Here is a 17,956-nt window from a genome sequence, read left to right on the forward strand (position 1 = left end):
GGCGGTGTCGCATCTGCGCGCGAGAGAGAGAGAGAGAGAGTGTGTGTGTCTCTCCCCTATCCAAGTCCCTCTCTCCCCTGCAGCTGCAAAGAACCAGTGGCTGCTGTGCTTGCAGCGCTGTGACAGCAGACACTTTGAGTGTTCCGTCTGGGCCGGAAGTCTGACCCTGCTCGTCTGGACGGTAAATGAGACAGCCCTCGGCAGCTCACGCCTGATGTCCTGGAGGAAAAGCTGAGCAGTCCATTAACATCATCTGACTAACCAGTCTCTGTCACGTTATCTAGTTTGGGACATAATTGAAGGAGCTGATGAGGAAACAGTATGCATGGGACCATACGGAATCATATCTTGCAACAGTGATAGACAGTGGCCGTTTCTAAAGGCCAAAATCAAAGGGCCACTTTGAAGCAGAAAACAAACAGTTTAGGCTAGTTTGTCAGGAGGCTTTATCCAATATCAAAATCATTGACGTTTATAGTCATTCAATCATATTGTTTATTATATTTACAATATCTAATATCGATATTTCATCTTTCTCTCTTTTCTTTTCTGAGCCAAAGCAGTCTACTGTAAGAATCCGACGCTCAATTCTCAAAGGTCAAGCCTATTTCTAGTTCAACAACATCATGCTAGATGTTAGAATAGAATCAAAGTCCTGAGTGAGTTATCTTAATGAAATGACAACAGCAACCTTCAATGACAGAGTCCCACATGATATTCCATATCATTTCTTTCATCAGTATTTTCACCTCTTTCCTTTGTGTTTCTTCCACTGTGTGATGGTGTCCCAAATGGCACCCTATGCCCTATATAGTGCACTACTTTTAGCCGTACTGGCCATTTGGGCCATTGGTTTATGTTACCGTGACTTTGGGGGTGTGCACTGTGCCAATCCATTGGTGTACATGTAGGACCCATGTTATGCATCCGCTTTTAGTTTTGATTGTATTGGCCAGTTCCTGCTGATTGTGAATAACTAAAAACTCTGATATATTCAGCATCATGCTTTTGTCATCACTATTCTTCACCGAGGAGGGTCAAACGCCTAAAAAGATATAGTCGCTAGGAGTTATTTCTCCCCCAAAAAGTCACCTTCAAACCAGAGGACGTCTGAAGTCCATTGTGGCCCGTGGATAGAACTCGTAACATAGAACTCAGAATAAAATGAATGTGTAGAACACAGACTATACAGCCTCCAGTCAAGAACAAACCGCTTTCCACTTTCATCCTTTCCTTTTCTATGTTCATTGTCTCCTTGGAGCTGTAAAATAGCACTCACATTAGTAAGGGACAAGTGTTTCAGAAATTGAAAACACAAAAGGAAGAAGAAATTTTTTTTTTAAAGAGGCCAAGAGACATCACAGTCACTCACAATGACAGCCGTGAGCGACAGAGCTGGAGAGAGATCGGGTGAGAGAACGGACAGAGAGAGAGAGAGAGAGAGTGAGAGAGAGATGGAGAGAGAGAGAGAGAGAGAGAGAGTGAGAGTGAGAGAGAGAGAGTGAGAGAGAGAGCGAGAGAGAGACAGAGAGAGGGGAGAGAGAGAGAGAGAGAGAGACGAACAGAGAGAGAGAGAGAGCGAGAGAGAGCAAGAGAGAGACAGAGAGAGAGACAGAGAGAGAGACAGAGAGAGAGAGAGAGAGAGAGAGAGACGGAGAGAGAGAGCGAGAGAGAGACAGAGAGAGATAGATAGAGAGAGAGAGAGTGATTTCAGAGGCGTCAAACTGAACAAAAGGATGCAGCGGACAGATCGGGACAAGGGGCTAGGGGCTAGCCTAGTAGGAGTACTGTAGTCTTTTCATACTGGGACAGGGAAGCTGGGCCCTAATAAGTCTAGCTTCTCAGAGTAGGAGTGCTGATCTAGGACCAGTTTTTCATTTCAGATCACAATGAATACTGTTATATGGACAGGTGGGGCCTGATCCTCGATCAGCAGTCAGTTTTACCTTCTGTCCGTGGCACTGAAAGGCACAACGTGGATCCCCAGAGGCCCGCCGACATTGGACACCTCTACCAGCTTTAGCATGTCACTGTGGGACAATGATGGATGAGGCAGGGGTGAGAGGGACGGTGGGAGGGAGGAACGCATGTGTGAAATAAAAACAGAAACAGAAAAAATTGAGAATAACACAAAACAACAGGATAACATGACAGGTCTGGGAATGGAGCCTATATCTAGCAGCTAGGGAGATGCTACTGCAGTCACTCACTGGTCCAGTCCCAAATGACACTCGGTTCCCTTTGTAGCGCACTACTTTTGACCAAGGCCCATAGTGAATATTATAGGAAATAGGGTGCCATTTGGGATACGGACCCTATAGAGATTGGCTTTGGTTCAGCTATGCCTCTTCTCTCATGAAGCCATCCATTATACAGTCAGGCTGAGGAACCAGAGGTCGATTAAAGACCCAAATGGAGACTCCAATTAAGTGATTAAGATCAGGTCTTTGTGGGCTCTGCAGTAAAACTAGCCCCGATGAATTGGAAATGTGAAGGGATGCTTCAGCCCTGCAAATAACGCTGTGAAGGCGTACGAGGGAGTCACATTAATAATAGTTAAATAATACATGGAAAATCACATGATGATGATGATGGTGGTAACACTGATGGTGGAGACATGCACTGAGTGTAAGGTGGCCTTGGACAATGAATCTGTAACTATGTAATAATGGTGTATATATTGAGTATAGAACATCTGATTCATGGACACGACAATGTTATGGAGTACTGAGATGAGTGAGTCTATATGGTATATACCTGTCATAAGAAGTGGTTCTATTACAGGAAGAGAGAGAGTTGGGTGAGTCCATTTCTACCAGGAGGACGGTGGTGGTGTGTAATGCACTTACTTCAGAGATAACGGTGGGGAGTGTTCCACACAGGAGTCTGCTCTCCCCACCGGCTCTATTCTCCCATTCCTCTCTTCCTGCTTCACCCTCTCCTCTTCCTCCTCCTCCTCCTAGACAGACATAAAGAGTGAGTGTGAGAGAAAGAGAGAAAAAGAGAGAGAGAGAGAGAACAAGGTGACAGGGAACATCAAAGACTATACTGGCGGTGACCTAAGCTGTCCTACCGTCTGCGTCTCTGCATCTCATCTCGTCTTTCCTCCCTTCTTATTAATCCAATTACAGGAGAAGGAGAGTAATGGTCTCTGTTTTAGCGTTGGGGCTCTCTCTCGCTCTCTCTCCGCAACATCCGACAGAGGACAGCCAAGCAACACTGAAGTGGCCGTAATCGATTACTCATACTCAATCAATGTGGATGGGGGGGATGGGAGGAGGTAGCGGTTTGCCAGGTTCTTACAGTAATCTGATAAAGCGACGGGAGGATGAGACACAGGCCATTTGTTTCTTTCACTCTCTCTCTCTCCATTTCATTTACCCTTCTCCCTGTTCTTCAGCCAGGGCCATTAGCCATTATACCTCTCTGTCTCCCTGTTTACAGACAGACTCAATATCAGACGGCTGGGGACCTTAGCATCCTCTGTGAGAAATAGGAAGTTCTTATACTGTATTAAAGAGATGCATTCACAGTATTCATGATGCACGTAGATAACAATGTAGTGTTTTTACAGTGGTAGTACCAAAACAAAACAAACATTCATCCACAGCTGATTCATACGGTAAGTGTAATGGTGATATTTCGATCAAGAAGGTATGTGGTGATTCTTTGTTATAATGATGACATTCTGGGGGGGGGGGGGGGGTTAGTATGTCTAGACACTTAGCAGAGAGGGAGAAGACCTGAAATGGTTTGTTAGCCTCTGATATTAATATGCCTACTGCCCCACCACTACACCTTCCCTCCTCGCTGAAATGTCAAGCACATCTAAATAACCGCTCTGTTCGCTCTTTCATTCTCTTTTTATGGAAATGCATTCAGCCCTTTCAAACTGTGAACCCCTGCGACACGGGATGGGTTTAGAGGGGGTACTGGGGCCCGTCGGGAGACTCGTATTCTTATTTATACATTTTCGAAGGTGGTGAAGAGAGACTGACATGGGGTCATGACAATTTAATCAGAATACCGACATAATCCTGCAGCCAAGCAGCTGCTGTTTCCTCTATTAGGTGTTTCTATAAAAATGAGTCAATCACCTTTGTCCCCAATGCAAGGCCCCGGCTCTGTTGTTTTTAATTATGCGTCATGACAGGTCTCATGTGCCTCCTTGCTTTTATTCATATGCTTTCTGTTGGAAAACAAGGGGGATACTAGCATATTGTACAGTGGGACCTCAACGGACCTGGCAACCCAAGGATAACTGGCAACCCGTGCAATGCTTACATAAACTATAAACATAGGACTGAAGGATAACAAAATGGTGGAGGTGAAGGGAAAAGATGGGAAGGAAGCATGTGATAATGGAAAAATAAATACAATCAGATATCCAAAAGTGGAATACTGAGGAGGAGAAAGGAAAAAAAATAAATAAATACAGAGTTCTAAAAAAAAAAGCCAGATAATTTGCATAGTGCATGTATGCAGGGGAAGACGAATGGCGGAGTTCTCTTTGCTTGTTGCCTTTGACAATAGGGTTTAGATGGCTGGGTTGAAGCCGAGGAAGAGGTGGTGATTCACATTTATCATTACTGACACTGACAAGTAATTAACTCCCATAACAGTTGCTCTCGGTGACAAGCCTTGCTGTTTGTTGAGTGACAATTTTGTATGACATGAATGCATCTCTGCTCCCGAGAATCTCTATTCAGTGGAAAGGGAGACCTGTCGAGCTGAGGCTGAGCTAAGCGGTAGAGGTGGAGGAGTGGAGTGGATGACTGGAGGAGACGAGGAGTAGAGGAGAGAGCGAGGTATCAGTGTTTGGAGCTCATTGGTGCACAGAGGTGAGGAGAGGTTTCTATCCATGGTTCACAACAGAGATAGGTAGCAAGATACCCACATGAAAAAAGTACTACACTATGGTATAAATAGAATAGTATTCACTGTAATCAATGGGCAGAGTATATCATAACTTATAGGGGACTGCACTGTTTTTGTGGACATTCATGTAGTACTTAAGAAACAAAAGTTGGTAATGATGTAGTATTTACTATAGTATACTACAGCATTCTATAGTATGTACTACACATGATCGAGGGATACTACAGTGTGTAGTATAATACTCTACAATACACTACAGTTTACTATATAATTAGTGCTGTAGTCAAGTCTAGTATTTTTTTCATGTGGAGGGAGTGAGGGAGACAAAGAGTTGGAGAGAGAAATACAAAAGAGAGAGTGAAAGAACGAGAGAGCAAGCGAGAGAGACATATAGTAAGGTAGATATAGTAGTCCCTTGAGGGATAACTGGTGACTGACATCCCTGATGGACTGATTGACTGAGTGACTGAGTGACTCAGAAGCAGTGGGTGTCACTCTCTTCTTGTCACCAAGGGCAGAAAGAGCCTTACACTGGCTGCCAGCCCTGCTCTATTGTCCATCTGTCTCGCTCTCTGTCTCATTGCCAGTACTAAGCATTTAGTGACAGGAGAGGTGAGCCACTAGCTAACGAGACACCTCTCTATCGCTCTCCTTCTCTCTCAGGTGGGTTCTATGTATAGTGGACGAGGAGGGGGCTTGGTTTTAACTTTTTAGGTCCATTACAATGAAGTAAAGCTTGTGCCTTTAACCATGTAACTACAGGGCCAATAAAGCTATTTTTAAATTCAATCTCTCTCTCCATCTCATTCCCCTGACTATAGTTGGCTGGACAATGCCTTCCTTCCTGATCAGAGGGGAAGTAGCTCTTTTTTTTACCTTTATTTTACTAGGCAAGTCAGTTAAGAACAAATTCTTATTTTCAATGACGGCCTAGGAACAGTGGGTTAACTGCCTGTTCAGGGGCAGAACAACAGATTTTGTACCTTGCCGGGGATTTGAACTTGCAACCTTCCAGTTACTAGTCCAATGCTCTAACCACTAGGCTACACTGCCCCTGCAGCGTTTCACCTCTCTCTGCACCTCAGTTTAGGTCCTATCTGTGTTGTGCAGAGTCAGACATGGTGGAGTGAAGGGGCCTGAGAGCACATCTCTCAACACATGGGGCTGGGATGGCTGTGCGCTGTGCGGGCATGGGGCTGGGTCAGAGCCAACTGCCTATCCAACAATGATAGGAAGCACAGCGTTAGGAGCCTGGCGGTTAGACAGCCAGTGCATTAGATTATTGAAGCAGATATGAAACTTGGCTTGGCAGTCAGACGGGGAGGGAGTAGAGGGAGGGACTGTAAAGTGCAGAGTGCCGTTTCCTTTCACAGATTGAGTGGTGAGATAGTGGACAGGGGGAATAAGGAGGACACGGGGTAGGGCTGCTGGATGCAGGACTAGCTACCTGCTGGGTCACGTATTGACCCCGAAACAAATACATTGACGTATGTGTGCACATACATTGTCTGCTCGCTGGAGGGTTGGTGGTAAGGGTGTGTGCCGAGTAACCTTCCATCAGATCCCATCCTGAAGGAAACACTGGAATGGCCAAAAAGAAAACACTGCAATGGCCAAAAAGAAAACACTGCAATGGCCAAAAAGAAAACACTGCAATGGCCTAAAAGAAAACACTGGCATGGCCAAAAAGAAAACCCTGGAATGGCCAAAAAGAAAACCCTGGAATGGCCAAAAAGAAAACCCTGGAATGGCCAAAAAGAAAACCCTGGAATGGCCAAAAAGAAAACACTGGAATGGCCAAAAAGAAAACCCTGGAATGGCCAAAAAGAAAACCCTGGAATGGCCAAAAAGAAAACCCTGGAATGGCCAAAAAGAAAACCCTGGAATGGCCAAAAAGAAAACCCTGGAATGGCCAAAAAGAAAACACTGGAATGGCCAAAAAGAAAACACTGGAATGGCCAAAAAGAAAACACTGGCATGGCCAAAAAGAAACCCTGGAATAGCGAAAAAGAAAACACTGGAATGGCGAAAAAGAAACACTGGAATGGCCAAAAAGAAAACACTGGAATGGCCAAAAAGAAAACACTGGCATGGCCAAAAAGAAACCCTGGAATGGCGAAAAAGAAAGCACTGGAATGGCCAAAAAGAAAACACTGGAATGGCCAAAAAGAAAACACTGGAATGGCCAAAAAGAAAACACTGGCATGGCCAAAAAGAAACCCTGGAATGACCAAAACGAAACACTGGAATGACCAAAAAGAAACACTGGAATGACCAAAAAGAAACACTGGAATGACCAAAAAGAAACACTGGAATGACCAAAAAGAAACACTGGAATGACCAAAAATAAACACTGGAATGGCCAAAAATAAACACTGGAATGGCCAAAAATAAACACTGTAATGGCCAAAAATAAACACTGGAATGACCAAAAATAAACACTGGAATGGCCAAAAAGAAACACTGGAATGACCAAAAAGAAACACTGGAATGGCCAAAAAGAAACACTGGAATGACCAAAAATAAATCCTGGAATGGCCAAAAAGAAACACTGGAATGACCAAAAATAAATTCTGGAATGGCCAAAAAGAAACACTGGAATGACCAAAAAGAAACACTGGAATGACCAAAAAGAAACACTGGAATGACCAAAAAGAAACACTGGAATGACCAAAATGAAACACTGGAATTACCAAAAAAGAAAACACTGGAATAGCCAAGTGTAACAAAACACTTTGACGTGTGAAAAGAAATCCATATTATGATGTTGAAATGAGGAAAGGGAAGAGGGTGAAGGAAGGGTGGGGGGAGGCTTTCCTCTCATTCACAAAGGTCAAGGCCAATAATTGCATCCTCATTACATGATAGAGCTAATGTGGTTACAGTGCAGTCCAAGAGACAGAGACAAATGAGACCATACAAGACACTGGCACCATGTCTGGCATAACATGATAGAGTGGACATTGCTTCTCTAGTCACCATAATGCAAGGACAACTACAGTATAACTACGGTAAAGAGATACAGCTAGTAAAGGCTTCCTAAAGCCTTTAAATCAGGGTCAATTCCAATTGAAGTTAAATAAAAATGAAATAAGTGAAGTAATGGCATCTACAGTATTTTCAATGATTTCTCAATAAACTGAAAATAAACATTCAATTTCAGAATTTTAACTTCAAATCACTTCCTGAACCCCAACCCTACATTAAACACTTGACTACACTGCTGAATCGTGACTCAAACGACTGGGATCCACCCTTAAACAGATCCTGTCAACAATTATTTTTCCAACTGTCATACAAGTTTAATTTGTCACGTGCACAAGTACAGTGAAATGTTAACTTGCAAGCCCTACCCAACAGTGCAGTATTCAATATCAAAATAGCATAAACAAATAAACTCAGAAAAAAATAAATGTCCTCTCACTGTCAAATGCGTTTATTTTCAGCAAACTTAACATGTGTAAATATTTGTAATGAACATAACAAGATTCAACAACTGAGACATAAACTGAACAAGTTCCACAGACATGTGACTAACATAAATTGAATAATGTGTTCCTGAACAAAGGGGGGGTCAACAACAAAAGTAACAGTCAGTATCTGGTGTGGCCACCAGCTGCATTAAGTACTGCAGTGCATTGCCAGTTCTTGCTGTGAGATGTTACCCCACCCTTCCACCAAGGCACCTGCAAGTTCCCGGACATTTCTGGGGAGAATGGCCCTAGCCCTCGTCCTCCCATCCAACAGGTCCCAGACGCGCTCAATGGGATTGAGATCCGGGCTCTTCTCTGGCCATGGCAGAACACGACATACCTGTATTGCAGGAAATCACGCACAGAACGAACAGCATGGCTTGTGGCATTGTCATGCTGGATGGTCATGTCAGGATGAGCCTGCAGGAAGGGTACCACATGAGGGAGGAGGATGTCTTCCCTGTAACGCACAGTGTTGAGACTACCTGCAATGACAACAAGCTCAGTTCGATGATGCTGTGACACACCACCCCAGACCATGACGGACCCTCCAACTCCAAATCGATCCTGCTCCAGAGGGCAGGCCTCGGTGTAACGCTCATTCCTTCGACGATAAACGCAAATCCGACCATCACCCCTGGTGAGAGAAAACCGCGACTCGTCAGTGAAGAGCAGTTTTTGCCAGTCCTGTCTGGTCCAGCAATGGTGGGATTGTGCCCATAGGCAACATTGTTGCCGTTGATGTCTGGTGAGGACCTGCCTTACAACAGGCCTACAAGCCCTCAGTCCAGCCTCTCTCAGCCTATTGCGGACAGTCTGAGCACTGATGGAGGGATTGTGCATTCCAGGTGTAACTTGGGCAGTTGTTGTTGCCATCCTGTACCTGTCCCGCAGGTGTGATGTTCGGATGTACCGATCCTGTGTAGGTGTTGTTACATGTGGTCTGCCACTGCGAGGATGATCAGCTGTACGTCCTGTCTTCCTGTAACGCTGTCTTAGGCGTCTCACAGTACGGACATTGCAATCTATGGCCCTGGCCACATTTGCAGTCCTCATGCCTCCTTGCTGCATTCCTAAGACATGTTCAAGCAAAGGAGCAGGGAAACTGGGGATCTTTCTTTTGCTGTTTTTCAGAGTCAGTAGAAAGGCCTCTTTAGTGTCCTATGTTTTCACAACTGTAACCTTAATTGCCTACCGTCTATAAGCTGTTAGTGTCTTAACGACCGTTCCACAGGTGCATGTTCATTAATTGTTTAGGGTTCATTGAACAAGCATGGGAAACAGTGTTTAAGTTATTTAGTTATTTAGATTTTTATGAATTTTCTTTGAAAGACAGGGTCCTGAAAAAAGGACGTTTCTTTTTTTCTAAGTTTATATAAATAAAACTACAGTATATCGACCAAATTCGAGTGACCATATAGATCATGTAAGACTGCCCTCCCTGGACAAAAGAGAATTGTGGATTTCAATAATTCATATCCTTTTAAAGCTCTGGGTCTGACCAGAGAGCATTCCTTCCTAACCTGACTGTTATTGATGAGGGCTCGAACATTTGAGTCTCCGTCCGCTTGAGATTTTGTTATTGACTCAGTGATTGATTTAAGCCCTTATAATTAGCTGTCCCTAATTGAATTAATGTTCCATTTAACGATACAGCAGCCCAGAGCAGAGGGAAGCCGTGTCATTGATAGATCTGCCTGGACTCATATGAAATCCTGGTTGGCAGATGATGTACTGTAACACAGATGCAATTCATTGACAGAGAAGAAGGAAGAAACAAACTATCCCCTCCGGTCCAGTTCTCCAAATGCCAGTCTTGTCTGCAACACACAACACACCCTTTCAGACTGATGTGGACAAATGTGACCCAGGTAGACTCACATCTCTGATTTAATTTGCTTAATAGCATTAAGAACCTGTTTGGGCTTTAATTTGCTTAAAGTAAATCCACGTCATACAGAATGCAAACTTTTATACCCTATTAGCAGTGTGTCTTAAAACCAAAGGCAGACAGGGAGATTTAAAGGTTTGATGTCTTTGTTGATTAAAAGGGGAGAAAACTACATCAACTCGACTAGAAATAGAACTGGGGCGAATGTGAAGTTTACGACATCTGAGATTCAGTGCCAGGAAAATAGATTTCATTAGCCAGTAATGGAGCTTGGTGTGTTTCCTAACTGCATTATGGGTAGCTGATTCCTGCATCCCTGTTGGCATCTCTGCTGCCCCCTGATTGGCTGAAGCCTCTTTTCCTGGACTGATGATTAAGAACGTCGTGCTTTGGTCAGCGAGATCAAAAAGACAGGATAGAAAAAAAACACAGCGGCCACAGTGAAACAAACTTATTCGTTAGTCCGATAAAGTACTTGTTCGTCTTGTTTTACTCTCATCTTGGATATCGTTTCTCAAAAGGAATAGTCTTATAATGAATCTATACTGTATCTTAGATATCGTTTCTCAAAAGGAATAGTACATCTAATCCCTACTTGGGAACAGGGAGTCAGTCGTCTGCTTTGAACAGTTCTGAGCCCATGAGTTCTGAGTCAGAATCAGAGAGGAGAACACGTCCTCATCAGAGAGTCAGCCTGTGTTTCTCCCCATCGGCAGAGACACGGACAGCCGGCCTACACAGGGTTACTCTACTGTCATTTCTTTCCCGTGTGTGTGTGTGTGTGTGTGTGTGTGTGTGTGTGTGTGTGTGTGTGTGTGTGTGTGTGTGTGTGTGTGTGTGTGTGTGTGTGTGTGTGTGTGTGTGTGTGTGTGTGTGTGTGTGTGTGTGTGTGTGTGCGTGTGTGTGCGTGTGCGTGTGTGTGCGTGAAGCTCTCTCTGCAGAATCGGAATCTAATAATTTCCTCAGTAGATGCTGTGCTAAACAGAATATAGCTGCTGTATATTAGAGTTGTATTGGAGACCAACTATTGTAGCAATGCAAGTGTTCTGCTTCCGCCCTGGGCCTCTCCTGTTGGGTATGACTTTGACTTCAGCGCTCAGCAAATTAATGAAATGGGTTAATCCTATTTTTGCATTAAGAATTTACACACTATTCTTGGTTCTCTGAAGAGTTGTCAATTGTGTGGCCTTATTGAGAGGCCCTAGTAATTGCAATGGCTGCATGTCTTTCCCTTGCCTGACTAACCACTTGACATTAATGGAAATTGCATGTGGCTTTCATCTTGTTGAGATCTTAGTTGTTCATCCACACAACGAATCATCTGATATGCACATGTAGTATTATCACATGTGGAAATGATCATACATTGATGATAACTGTCTGATACGCTCATAGACAGTATGGTTTATGCTTTCATACTCGCCCACCATTACCGCCACAGAGAAAAAGTGAAAGGCAACGTGAATTACATTATCAGGACCGTCTCAGTGTCCACATAATGATGTTATCTCTGGTTTCTGCCTTTTTAACCTTCCTTAAACATAACATAAATGTAAATAACAGTCTAGAACTGTCTGAAGACTCGGGACGGGTTGATGCATTGGCTGCGTTAATAGGGTAGTTAAGATGGCTGATTCATATGACCTGATGACTCTGAGGGAAGAGGGGTTAATGACAGGGGAGCCACAGTCACATCCAATCTAATCACGGAGATGTTTTGGGGGTCTAATTTGGGATAATGGCAGTTAGCTCTGAGGGATGGGTGACATGGGAAGGGAAATGGGCTTTTGTACAGTCTCACATTTGACTGGGTTTTGAGGAGGTCAAGTTGTTTTGCAATCAACATATCTGTGGCATATCCTCAACTTGGCCTTATGGTCAAGGAACAACAATGTTTAGAAGGATAGTATCCTTTTCTCTAGCGTCTGAGGCTATGTACCAAATGACACACTTTGCCCTATGGGCCCTGGTCAAAAGTAGTGCACTACATAGGGATTTGCCATTTGTGATGCACTCTGTCCCTTACTTGATTAAGTAAGGTGAGGTGTGTTTGTGTCTCCACCCAATCTCTAGGCTGAGCGTGAACTGTGGAGCTGAATGGATGAGTGTGAGGCTTGGTCATGAACTGAGCATTAACATGTGGTACATCTAAGCAATAAGGCACTTCAGTGAGTTGTGGTATATGGTCAGTATACTATGGCTAAGGGCTGTTATTAGGCACGATGCAACGCCCTTAGCCATAGTATACTGACCATAAACCCTTGAGGTGCCTTAATGCTATTTTTAACTGGTTAACAACATCATTAGAAGAGTCTAAATAAATGTCTTGTCATACCTGTGGTAGAAGGTCTGACAGACCCTGACTGACAGCCAATCAGCATTCCAAGCTCAAACCATCCAGTTTATAATAAGCATTAACTCAACTCTAAAGTAATAACTGAGCTCTACACGAACTGAACTCTGTGGATCTTTTCACTTGAACTGAGCTCTGTGGTAATTTTAGCAGATGAATCATCATTTTGAGCTGATTAGGCGCCAGGACAGTCTTCTTTGCTCTGAACATCTAATCCATCTCTCAGAGTGTCTGTGAAGGTCAGTGAGCGTCTCTTCCGTTAGATACCGTCAGACTGACACAGAGACATAAATGTATGTCAGTATTTCAATGACGTGTAAAACAGATAGAGGACACTCAAGTTTCAAACAGCTGAACTGTAACTAAATATACCTATTCCACGGTAACTCATGTGAGCCCTGGTCAAACGCAATGCACTAAAAAGGAAGAGGGCGCAACTCGGGACACACCTTAGAAATTCCAATTCCAATTGAAATGAAATGGAATTGATCCCATCCCTGCAGGGAGTCAACCAGTATCTAAAGCAGAGAGCAGAGACACACCATGTCTCTCCATTAGTATGCTACAGGTTGTTTCCTGTGCAGACCTCATCATAGACACCTCAAAGAGGTAAGTCTGAAGGAGGATGATTGATGTGGTCCTATGAATGACTGAACAGGAGCAGAGTACACACTAGAGATAGTCATTACCGAGGAGCCAGTCTATTCCTCAGATTAACTTTTGTTTGCTGTGTTGCCCCGAGAGCTTCATTTTCAAGATGGTGGGAGGTGGTGCTCAGCGGAGAGTGGCGCTTCGTTCATTTATTTTTAATTGCTGGAGTCTGAGATTCTGGGGGTCGGGATTCATTTGGCTGTGTCCTCGCTCTATGGGTGGGTAAATGAAGTGGACTCAGAGAGGACCGGTAATGAAATGAGGTCCCAGCGGACGCACTGTTTGACTACTCTGCTTCCAGGACAAATAGGACTGGGGGACTATCTGGAGGTGAGGAGGAAAGGGAGTGCATTTGAGTTCAAATCAGTATCTGCAAACAAATGTTCTCGAGAGGGAATATTATATATATATATATATATATATATATATATATATATATATATATATATGCACAGTGGGGAGAACAAGTATTTGATACACTGCCGATTTTGCAGGTTTTCCTACTTACAAATGCAAATGAATTACTTAAAAATTATACAATGTGATTTTCAGTTTTTTTTGTTTTAGATTCCGTCTCTCACAGTTGAAGTGTACCTATGCTAAAAATTACAGATCTCTACATGATTTGTAAGTAGGAAAACCTGCAAAATCGGCAGTGTATCAAATACTTGTTCTCCCCACTGTGTATATATATATATATACACCCACACAGTGAAGTAAAATATAAATGCAACATGTAAAGTGCTGGTACCATTTTTTTATGAGCTGAAATAAAACAAAAAGCTTTCTCAAAAATGTGGTTCACAAATTTGTTTACATCCCTGTCAGTGAGCATTTCTCCTTTGCCAAGCTAATCCATCCACCTGGGCAGGTGTGGCATATCAATAAGCTGATTATAAACAGCATGATAATTACACAGGTGCACCTTCTGCTGGGTTCAATAAAAGGCCACTCTAAAATGTACATTTTTGTTACACAACACGAGGCAACAGATGTCTCAAGTGTTGAGGGAGTGTGTAATTGACATGCTGACTGCAGTAATGTCAACCAGAGCTGTTGCCTGATAATTTAATATTATTTTCTCTACCATAAGCGACCTCCAACGTCATTTTACATTATTTGGCAGTACGTCCAACTGGAGATGACGTGTAACCATGCCAGCCCAGGACCTCCACTTCAGGCTTCTTTACCTGCGGGATCGTCTGAGGAGGGGGACGATGAGGAATATTATTATTATTACTATCCAGTTTGAGTGTTTGTTGCAGCTCGTTCCAGTCGCTAGCTGCAGCGAACTGAAAAGAGGAGCGACCCAGGGATGTGTGCGCTTTGGGGACCTTTAACAGAATGTGACTGGCAGAACGGAGGTTGTATGTGGAGGATGAGGGCTGTAGTAGCTATCTCAGGGGGGAGTGAAGCCTAAGAGGGTTTTATAAATAAGCATAAATTAGTTGGTCTTGCGATGGGTATACAGAGATACAGAGATGACCAGTTTACAGAAGAGCATAGAGTGTAGTGATGTGTCCTATAAGGAGCCTTTCTGTCTGTAATAAAGTCCTCAAACTAATTTTGATTACTTGTCCTCTCTGATGTATTGTTGTCTCTACCTTCTTGCCATTTGTGCTGTTGTCTGTGCCCAATAATGTTTGTACCCTGTTTTATGCTGCTACCGTGTTGTGCTGCTGCCATGTTGCATTGCTACCATGTTGTTGTCATGTTGTGTTGCTAGCATGCTGTGTTTTCTATATGTTGCTGCCCTGCTATGTTGTGGTCTTAGGTCTCCCTTTATGTAGTGTTTGGATGTCACTCTTGTCGTGATGTGTGTTTTGACCTATATTTTAAAAAAGATGCGTTCCAGCCCACTGCAGGAGGCCTTTTGCCTTTTGGTATGCCGTCATTGTAAATTAGAATGAGTTCTTAACTGGCTTACTTTGTTAAATAAAGGTTCAATCAAATAAATAAGGTCCACCCCAGTGGGTGGACCTGGCTCCCAAGTGGGTGGACCTGTCTCCCCATTGGGTGGACCTGTCTCCCCAGTGGGTGGACCTGGCTCCCCAGTGGGTGGACCTGGCTCCCCAGTGGGTGGACCTGGCTCCCAAGTGGGTGTACCAAGCTCCCAAGTGGGTGGACCTGGTTCTCCAGTGGGTGGGCCTGGTTCCCAAGTTGGTGGACCTGGCTCCCCAGTGGGTGGACCTGGCTCCCCAGTGGGTGGACCTGGCTCCTCAGTGGGTAGACCTGGCTCCCCAGTGTGTGGACCTGGCTCCCAAGTGGATGAGCTGATGCCCTCCCAGGACCACCCATGCCTGCGCCGCTGCCCAGTCATGTGAAATCCATAGAATAGGGCCTAATTGATCTATTTCAATTGACTGATTTCCTTCTATGAAGTATACCTCACTAAAACCTTTGAAATTGTTGCATGTTGCGTTAATATTTTTGTTCAGTATAGAAAAGCAACAACCATTGTGTCTATTTAGGTAAACATATTAATATCCTGTCTACTCTTTTCCAATGAAATACTATTTTACTGAGCTATCTGCTTACTTTTAGACCAATCATGCAAAAACGTCAAGTCAGATTCATGTCGCCTACAATTCAAGACAGCACCGCACCCTCTCAGGCCTTATCCATGGCAAGCCTAATGGAAGGAGAAAGCAGATTGGTTCTAGTGGAAATCCTGAATATATTTAGGGAATTACAGAGCACATTTTAATGCATAACAACAAGGTCTACACACACACACACACACACACACACACACACACACACACAAAAAACTGTATATGTAAGACCGAAGAAATGTCAGAAGGAGAAAAGCACAGTGGCGAGACAATGAATCTATCGCAATCAACTAAATGTGACCAACCTACCTAAATCATATTGTATGAATGCATTTATCCATCTAAAAAGGTAATGAAAAGAGTATCCAGGATCCACAGACACTGGCTTAAGCCTCAGTGGGCTCACCTGCATGCTATAGGCCAGTGGAGACCAGGCCAAGCCAGCTGGAGCTAACCACAAGACAAAAGAGGACAAGAGAACACAGCCAGCACCCTGGCTGTGAATTTGTGTCGTCACACAAAGGACATTTTTCATCGCTCTCGCCTTCTTTCTCTATTTCTCTCCTTTCTCAATGTCACATAAAAAACATCCCATTGCCCCCCATTCAACCGCCATCCGCTTTTGTTTCCCATTGATGCAAATTAAATGTGGCTCTTTGCTTTAAATGGAGAATGGACCTTCCTGCCTGGCCCTTCCACACAAGCACGCCCACACACACACACTCCCTGGGCTTGAGATGTTTACTGCAGGCTAGAGCCATGTTACATTCCTACAGCAATTTAAAAATCTGTGGCCCTCTAACGGGAACCAATAAAACAGTGTGAAAAGCTCATTGTGACACTGGACCTCATTGTGCCAGTGTGGAATCATTGGAGCACAGGGAAGGGAAACGAACAAAACATAAAAGAGAGAGGAGCGTAAAGAGGAGAGAGAAGAGAGAGTGTAAAAAGGAGAGAGAGAGAGAGAGAGAGAGGGAGTGGAGAGAGAGAAAGAAAAGGGAAATCAAATAAATAGTGTTGAATTATTCAGCACTGAGGGAAATCGGATCCTGTCAATCACCTAAAGTCCATCTTTTGCCCCACTGCAAACCCTGGCAGGGAAATAAATGGCGCTTAACCGGTTAGCCTAATAGGTGTGGTAGAATATGGTTCTTATTAGCTCTCAAATAGTGTATTTACATTGTGGAAGTTGGACTGCATGTTTCTGTCCAAAATGGCACCCTATTACCATGATAGTGCACTACTTTTGACCAGGCCCCATAGGGTATTGCACTATAAAGAAAATAGGGTGCACACCATTTGTGCACTGCACTGCAGCATGTCCTTTTTCTTTCCTGGTTTTGACTGCTTAATTGCCTCCAGGTGATGATTATTCAGCGTGGAACTACAGACAGACACTACTTAATGTCAAAGTGGCTCTCTAAAGTAATTTTTTGTGTCTGCCCTTAAATGAGCAATTTGACGTATTGCAAAGTGTTTGAGAGCGGAGCAACAGTAATTTCTACGGACTGTCAACAATAGCTGCCTGGACAACGTCAGCTCCATTTGTAAATGTCCTTTGAGCAGACCAGACAGGCTCGCCTTAAAATATTTGACTCTCTTTCATACTATGACTAGGCAGAATACTCTGAAGACTTTTCAGCAGTAGGCCTCCAGTATGCAATATAACTAAAAGTGAGCAGTAGAATCCTTGCTTTTAGACTGATTTAATGGAAAAGAAACAACGCTAATATTGCTTCTCCTAGTCCGGTTGTCAATCTCTTCTTTGATTCAACGTACACTCTAAACACATTTCATACAAATAAGGGTAATAACTTCTTTGTTTTACAGTACTTCCATGTCTGACTCTGTGCTGCTGCTGCTTGGTCCAACTTTTCCCCGTACGAGGCACACTAGGGCCTTCTATTCCCACAAGTCATTATGGTGTGGTGCTAAGGTGCTCCTGCTTCCTATGATTTGTAGCTAATGAGCTGGCACCCCTGCCCATGTTCAATTATTCTCTTCGAGAAAGTGATTTCTCACTCCACGGAGCAAATCGGAAAACTCACTCGCTAATTCTAATCAGGACGTGGAAAGAAATGTCCCATAAATAAGGTGATGATAAAATATGCTGGAGCAGGTTGAGATGGAGGTGGAGGGAGATTGAGGGAGAGAG

At 43.7% G+C, this 17,956-nt stretch overlaps 1 protein-coding gene across 3 annotated transcripts in view; it reads right to left on the bottom strand.

Annotated features, from left to right (window-relative positions):
* The window catches only part of LOC135522644 (partitioning defective 3 homolog), a 581,006-nt gene that overhangs the window by 313,698 nt on the left and 249,352 nt on the right, over positions 1 to 17,956 (bottom strand). For all 3 annotated transcript variants that reach the window (XM_064949098.1, XM_064949099.1, XM_064949097.1), the window contains exons 6-7: positions 2,850 to 2,959; positions 1,947 to 2,030 (exon numbers count right to left, since the gene is read on the bottom strand). In XM_064949098.1, the coding sequence (XP_064805170.1) occupies positions 1,947 to 2,030; positions 2,850 to 2,959 (194 nt within the window). The remainder of the gene's footprint in view (positions 1 to 1,946; positions 2,031 to 2,849; positions 2,960 to 17,956) is intronic.

This window comes from Oncorhynchus masou, chromosome 30 (genome assembly GCF_036934945.1).
Source record: "Oncorhynchus masou masou isolate Uvic2021 chromosome 30, UVic_Omas_1.1, whole genome shotgun sequence".
NCBI lineage: Eukaryota > Metazoa > Chordata > Actinopteri > Salmoniformes > Salmonidae > Oncorhynchus > Oncorhynchus masou.